This window comes from Portunus trituberculatus, chromosome 27, assembly GCF_017591435.1.
Source record: "Portunus trituberculatus isolate SZX2019 chromosome 27, ASM1759143v1, whole genome shotgun sequence".
NCBI classification, from domain to species: domain Eukaryota; kingdom Metazoa; phylum Arthropoda; class Malacostraca; order Decapoda; family Portunidae; genus Portunus; species Portunus trituberculatus.
In genome coordinates this window covers 6,233,301-6,240,800 of record NC_059281.1, presented here as the reverse complement: position 1 = coordinate 6,240,800, position 7,500 = coordinate 6,233,301, and the positions used below count along the sequence as shown (strand labels likewise).

Sequence of the window (7,500 nt, the reverse complement as noted above, 5' to 3'; positions counted from 1 at the left end):
TCTCTTCTCTCTCTCTCTCTCTCTCTCCTTACATTCCCTCCTTCCTCTCTCCTTCCCTTCCTCCTTCCTCCCTCCTCCTCTTCCTCCTCTTCTTCCTCCCCCCCCTCCTCCTCCTCCTCCTCCTCCTCCTCCTCCTATTTAATTTTATGGCTCTTTCATCTCCTTTCTTTCCTGTTACAAGCACTTAGCGTCAAATTCACTTACTTTTACTCATGTTTTCTCATTAATTTCTTCCGTTTTATCTTCTACAACCCCATGTAGTCATTCCTCCTCTTCCTCTTTCTTTTCCCCTCTTTTTCTTAATCTTTCTCTCTTATGTCTCTTCCTTTTTCTGTATTTTGATATATAACCTTCTCTTCTTTTCTTTCCCCCCTCTTCCTCCTCTTTTGTCTTCCTCTTCCTAGTAAAACTAATATTCTTTAGGTTTTCTCTTCTTCCTCATCCACCTCATTCTCTTACTAATAATATAAATCTTCTATTGCTTTTCTCTTTCCTCCTCTTCCTCCTTTTCCTTCTTCTTCTTCTCCTTCTTCTCCCTCTCTTCTTTCTAAAGGAGGCAAATTAGCGGAATAACAAATCGAAGGAGAGAAAAAAAAAAAATTAGAGAAAAGTAAAATGTTAAAAGCAGAGAAAGAGTCACAATACATTAAAAGGAGAATTAGAGGAACGGTATGAAAAGAAGAAAGAGATACAGAAGGAATGGCAGATAAATGTTTAAATAGGAAAAAAATAATACACGAAAAGAAAAGAAGAGACATAATAGGGAAATAGTACAAAATAGTTAAAAGAAGAGAAATAAAGAAAAGGAAGAAAATCAAGAAGAGAAGAGACGAAATAATCTGTTAACGAAATTCCCAGAAAAAATAAATCTAATTAATAAACTTTTGCTTGATCATAAATTCAAGTTAAGTTTTATTTTCGTATATTTTGATATTTCTAAATTATTTGCGTGTTGAAGATGGTTCTGAGGATAAAGAGAGAGAGAGAGAGAGAGAGAGAGAGAGAGAGAGAGAGAGAGAGAGAGAGAGAGAGAGAGAGAGAGAGAGAGAGAGAGAGAGAGAGAGAGAGAGAGAGAGAGAGAGAGAGAGAGAGAGAGAGAGAGAGAAGAGTAAACGGAAGAAGCAGAGTAGAGAAAAGTTATAAATAAAAAAGGAAAAAAAAGGAAAAATGAAAAAAACAAGAAAAACAGTAAACAAAATATAAATACTATTCCATTCCGAGTGTTCATAATGGGAATGACAAACAGACTTAATGATGAGACTGGAAGGCCTTGACCACACTCATTACGTGCTTCAGGTATTAATTAGGACGTGCCTGTCACTCTCCATCCATCCCTCCCAGTCTTCCCCCCCTCAAACCCTCCATATTCATCAGCTCAATTCTCTCTCTCTCTCTCTCTCTCTCTCTCTGCCCTGTATCCAGCCACTTTACAAAATTGCAGGAAAAGCTCATCTTCTTTCTGTGTGTGTGTGTGTGTGTGTGTGTGTGTGTGTGTGTGTGTGTGTGTGTGTGTGTGTGTAATTCACCTCGGCCGTCTGCTGGTCACCCAGCCAGTCTTTCCCATTACGGAGCGAGCTCAGAGCCCATAGACCGATCTTCGGGTAGGACTGAGACCACAACACACAACACACCGGGAAAGCGAGGCCACAACCCCTCCAGTTACATCCCGTACCTATTTACTGCTAGGTGAACAGGGGCCACACATTAAGAGGCTTGCCCATTTGCCTCGCCGCTTCCCAGGACTCGAACCCGGCCCTCTCGATTGTGAGTCGAGCGTGCTAACCACTACACTACGCGGTGTGTGTGTGTGTGTGTGTGTGTGTGTGTGTGTGTGTGTGTGTGTGTGTGTGTGTGTGTGTGTGTATGTGTGTGTGTGCACCTAATCCTCGCCCCGCTCTTACACGCTCGCATTCCCCACACACAGGTGCACATGGAGGTGGGCCAGCGTGTGCGCGCGTTCTGGTGCGTGCGTGACTGGGACTCGCCGCGGCTGTGGCGAGGCTACGAGACGTACATGATGGCGGTGGTGCTGGTGGTGCCCGCCTCGGTGATGGCCGCGGCGTACACGGCCATCGCCGGCGCCATCGTCACCATGGTGGCGCGCCGCCGCACCATCACCAGCAAGGGACAGATGTGAGTTTTGTGGGGGAGAGAGAGAGAGAGAGAGAGAGAGAGAGAGAGAGAGAGAGAGAGAGAGAGAGAGAGAGAGAGAGAGAGTTTATTATCCTCAATGACTCCATTCATAACTGCCTGAGTCAATGTTAAGTGTGTGTGTGTGTGTGTGTGTGTGTGTGTGTGTGTGTGTGTGTGTGTGTGTGTGTGTGTGTGTGTGTGTGTGTGTGTGTGTGTGTGTGTGTGTGTGTGTGTGTGTGTGTGTGTGTGTGTGTGTGTGTGTGTGTGTGTGTGTGTGTTTGTGTTTTACTGTTTGATCTGCTGCAGTCTCTGATGAGACAGCCAGACGTTACCCTACGGAACGAGCTCAGAGCTCATTATTTCCGATCTTCGGATAGGCCTGAGATCAGGCACACACCACACACCGGGACAACAAGGTCACAACTCCTCGATTTACATCCCGTACCTACTCACTGCTAGGTGAACAGGGGCTACACGTGAAAGGAGACACACCCAAATATCTCCACCCGGCCGCGGAATCGAACCCCGGTCCTCTGGCTTGTGAAGCCAGCGCTCTAACCACTGTGTGTGTGTGTGTGTGTGTGTGTGTGTGTGTGTGTGTGTGTGTGTGTGTGTGTGTGTGTGTGTGTGTGTGTGTGTGTGTGTGTGTGTGTGTGTGTGTGTGTGTGTGTGTGTGTGTGTGTGTGTGTGTGTGTGTTGCCGCTCTTTATATTATTTTTTGTTCTGGATTTGATTTGAATTTATTTGTATGGTTTATTTGATCATAGTCAGGCTGATTTATTAATTTTTCAAATGAAGAGCGTGGTTGTTGTTGTTGGGAGAAAATAGTATGGGATTTTCCTATCACATTTATCTGATCACATTACTGGGTTAAAGAAAATAAAATTACATAAATAAATACAAGAACTTGAGACAAGCTTACAAAAAAGAACGAACAACGATGGATCTTACAAAAAAAAAAAGGATATACAGTCTCATCCTACGGAAGAGGATATAACACTCACGATTTACTCATTGACTGAGTATGGATAATCAGGATAATTACTATTCCTGCTAATCTCTTGACTTCTTCAATGTCCGTGGGTAGGTTATACAATTTTAACACAATGTGTTCACCTCGCATTACACTTTAGTGTCACCAAAAGAAAAGTACCAGATGGTCACCTTCGCACCTCGAAAAACACACACACAAAAAAAAGAAAAAAATATATAGAACGGTATATTTTTCCTTCTTACTCAAATAAGAAAATAGATATCACACGCATTATGGTCACTGGCAGACATAGATCACTTGGGCGTGGGGCCGGGGCAGAGGAGGCGATTCTGACTAACCGAGAAATGCTAAGGGGCAAGTCTACCACGCTCACGCCCCGGGTTGGTCCTGCCCTTTCCTCCCACTCCGCTTCAAATACTTACTAGTTTTAACAAGATGATCGGAGCAGACAACAATAGAAGGGATTTGATTGATTGAATAATGCTTTACATGAATTGAATGAGTTTTTCTACATGATTCAACTTTCCTTGTCAATTGAAGTGAAAAATTCGGATTACGAACTTCTAACGACAGAGTAATTCACTTTGACATTTTTAATTAATTACTTGATATCCTTCGCAATGCTGCTTCCGTCCTTCACTGATGATGTCTGTTTGTATGTCTGCTTGACCAAACGTGGTGTAATCTTTTGCAAAACTTATATTAATTACTTGATATTACGTTTGCCAGCATTACATGTGTGTGTGTGTGTGTGTGTGTGTGTAAGTATACCTACCAATTATTTTCCGCGTGTGTACGAAGACTATAAAAAAAAAAAATCCATCATAACAGTAATTCCTTCTGTCTTTCCTACTCTATTTCCCTCCGTCATTGTCTACCTCACTAATCATGATCTAATCCACGGCTCCTCGCAGGCTGTCCACGGCGGGGGGCGGCGCGGTGGAGGGAGGCAGGGGAGAGCAGGACGCCCCCCTCCCACACCACCTGCAAGACAACACCGTAAAGCAGGTGAGAGAGAGAGAGAGAGAGAGAGAGAGAGAGAGAGAGAGAGAGAGAGAGAGAGAGAGAGAGAGAGAGAGAGAGAGAGAGAGAGAGAGAGAGAGGAAAATAATCATAGTAAGAAGAAGAGTGGAAAGGTAACACAGCATTTCAGGAAGGAGGGAGAAATGAGAGGAAGAGAAGAAAAGAAAGATAAACAAGAAAGAAAAAAGAAATAGCGATGATTTGGAGCGTGAAATATAAACAGAGAAAGAACGTAAAAGATGACTGAAGAAGCAAGGAGTAAGAAAAATGAAGAAAAAAGAGAAATGTGATAAGAAGGTTAATTGGAGGAGGAGGAGGAGGAGGAGGAGGAGGAGGAACGGAAAAAAAGTAAGAAAAGGAAAAAAAAATCATGGTAAGTGAAATTAAAGATCGGAGAGAGAGAGAGAGAGAGAGAGAGAGAGAGAGAGAGAGAGAGAGAGAGAGAGAGAGAGAGAGAGAGAGAGATCTGAATGAATTTCCGTACCTTTGTGCGTCTCGTTAAAAGCACATTAGTCTTCCCTCAAACATTTCTTATTCTCTTTTCTTTTTCTCATCCTCCATGTTTTTCTTTCCTTTCTTTTCTGTTCCATTTCGTGTAGTTTGTTCTAGAAAATTTTGGCTACAGAAAATTATAGCACCTTTTTCCTTTCTTTCCTTCTAACCAATTTTCTTTTTAGATTATCAACGAGTAAACATAAAAAGAAACAAAACAAAGAAAAAAAGCAGAAGCGTACAAAAAATAATGGAAAAGATGAAAATAACCTAAGGAAATGTAAAAAGAAAACGAATACCACCATTAAAGTTAAGATTAGCGGAAGGAAATCGGTCTTTTCACGCCCGGCTGGAGATGAAACGGCGCGTCACCACCTGTTCGTGAGTGGCAGGTTAATTATCCCGCCAAAGAGGTGACGAGCACAGGTGAGCGGCGCTGCAGGTGAGCCATCAAGGATACCTGCTCATTATCAATTGCTACGGGACATCAGTTTGTATAGCCGACCATCTCTCTCTCTCTCTCTCTCTCTCTCTCTCTCTCTCTCTCTTTTTTTTTTGTTGTTTTAACTGGATAGTCATCAGGGATCCCAAAAGACGAAGAAGAAAATGTGGAGGAGGAGGAGGAGGAGGAGGAGGAGGAGGAGGAGGAGGAGAAGAAGAAGAAGAAGAAGAAGAAGAAGAAGAAGAAGAAGAAGAAGAAGAAGAAGAAGAAGAAGAAGAAGAAGAAGAAGAAGAAGAAGAAGAAGAAGAAGAAGAAGAAGAAGAAGAAGAAGACGATGAAGAAGAAGGAGGAGCAAGAGGAAGAGGAAGAGGAGGAGGAGGAGGAGGAAGAGGAAGAGGAAGAGGAAGAGAAGGAGGAAGAGAGAAGAAGGAGGAGAGAAGAAGGAGGAGAAGGAGAAGGAGAAGAAGGAGGAGGAGAAGAAGGAGGAGAGGAGGAGGAGGAGAAGGAGGAGGAGGAGTAACAGGCAGTAAAGAGATGACACAAAACAAAGTCACCAACATAACCGTCTTGGTGACCTACTGACCTTGTAAAGTGAACTGGGATGACTCCAGCAGCTTAGGACACGCCAACCCAACAAAGCTAATGACCCTATTTCTCTCCCTTCTTCCTCCTTCTCCTCCTCCTCCTCCTCCTCCTCCTCCTCCTCCAGTTCCTCCTCTTCCTCCGCTTTCTACTCTAACCACCACCACCACCACCATTACAAAGTGTATTAAGGAAACTATTATTTGTTTTGTAATCATGTAATCTTTTTCCTTTTTTATTGCTAATCGGATATAATAGAAAGAATCCGATTTTCTTTTCTATTTACTCTAATTTTTTTCTTTCATCTTAAACAAATAAGTTAATGTCTTCCTTCTTCCCACTTTTTCTCTTTGTCTTCCCTCAAAGTAAGTAAATTGATAAATAAATGGACCTTTTCAATATCTTTTTACTCAGAAATCAAATAAAAAAACAAGTTGCGAGCATGAAAAAAAAAGAATAATAAAAAATCACAATATTTTATAGAGAAAAAAAATAAATAAAGCTTATAGTACAAAAAAGAGACACGAAATCTTTACTATTCTTTTCAAGCGCAATTCTTGGAAAATATGCAAATAAGTAAATAAAAAAGAGAATTACAACTCCATTAAATAAACACTCCCTGCAGCTGCTACAAAGACCATAAGAAATCTATACACCTGAAGAAAACTCTCTGGAACTTACGAAAGAAAAGAAAAGGAGAAAAAAAGAAAAGAATGTGTTTGTAAATTATCGACATAAACGAATCTACACCAACTTTTTTTCTTTTCCCAGACTTTTTAGCGGCGACATATTGACCAAAGTTTTTTTTCTTTGTTTTTTTCTCCCATTTTTCTCTTTTGTTCAGTCTCCCTGACACAAAAGAGAAAGAAAATGGAAGGAAGTGATAACAAACTACATTCCTGCGGTTCTTTCTTTACATTCTTTCTTCGTTTCTTTCATTTTTTCTTTTTTCCTCTCTCTGGCTTATGCTGTTTCTTTCATTCTTTCCTTCTCTTTCATTTGCTTACTCTCTTTTGCGCGCCACAGGGAGAGCACTGCCTGCTTACTTGATTGGCCAATGAATGATGCTAATACCGTGACAGAAATGAAGGAAGAAAAGATGAAAAAGGAAGAAATGTGTTGAATTTATGTCTCTTGTTAGTCACAGTTTTTTTTTTGTGTATTTTTTGTATCATGTTGTTGTAATGTGTGTGTGTGTGTGTGTGTGTGTGTGTGTGTGTGTGTGTGTGTGTGTGTGTGTGTGTGTGTGTGTGTGTGTGTGTGTGTGTGTGTGTGTGTGTGTGTGTGTGTGTGTGTGTGTGTGTGTGTGTGTGTGTGTGTGTGTGTGTGTGTGTGTGTGTGTGTGTGTGTGTGCACCATTTTCTCTTCAGCTTCTGTTTTTCCAAACTAATTTTCCACTCACTTTCCCTTCACTCTCCTCCCCTCCTCCGTTCCTGCCCTCCTCCCTTCCTCCCTTCTCCACTCCTACCCTCTCCTCCTCCTTCATCCAGCCTTTCCCCTCCTTTCCACCTTCTCTCCCTTGTTCTTCCTTTAGGCTATACTTTCCTTTCGTCTTTCCTGGCCTCCTCCTTTATCCTCTCACGTTTCACATTCTTCCTGCTTCCCTCCCTTCCTTCTCTCCGTTTCCTTTCATTCCTCGCTTTCTTCCTACCTTCTCTCAATCCTTTCTCTCCTTCTCTTTCATCTTTCCCTTATTTTTCCTTCTTGTTTACCTTCTCTCACTTTCATTCTTCCCTCCTTCTTTCTTTCAGTTACCTTCTTCTCTCCATCTCTCCATCTCTCCATTCCTCTCTCCTCCAATAAGCTGGTTTCCTTCAGGCTGGTAGAATACAAA

General features: G+C 42.0%; 1 protein-coding gene across 1 annotated transcript in view; it reads left to right on the top strand.

Moving 5' to 3' along the window:
• The window catches only part of LOC123509758 (QRFP-like peptide receptor), a 65,024-nt gene that overhangs the window by 30,090 nt on the left and 27,434 nt on the right, over positions 1 to 7,500 (top strand). Inside the window, exons 4-5 of the mRNA XM_045264277.1 lie at positions 1,925 to 2,133; positions 4,042 to 4,135. Of these exons, the coding sequence (XP_045120212.1) occupies positions 1,925 to 2,133; positions 4,042 to 4,135 (303 nt within the window). The remainder of the gene's footprint in view (positions 1 to 1,924; positions 2,134 to 4,041; positions 4,136 to 7,500) is intronic.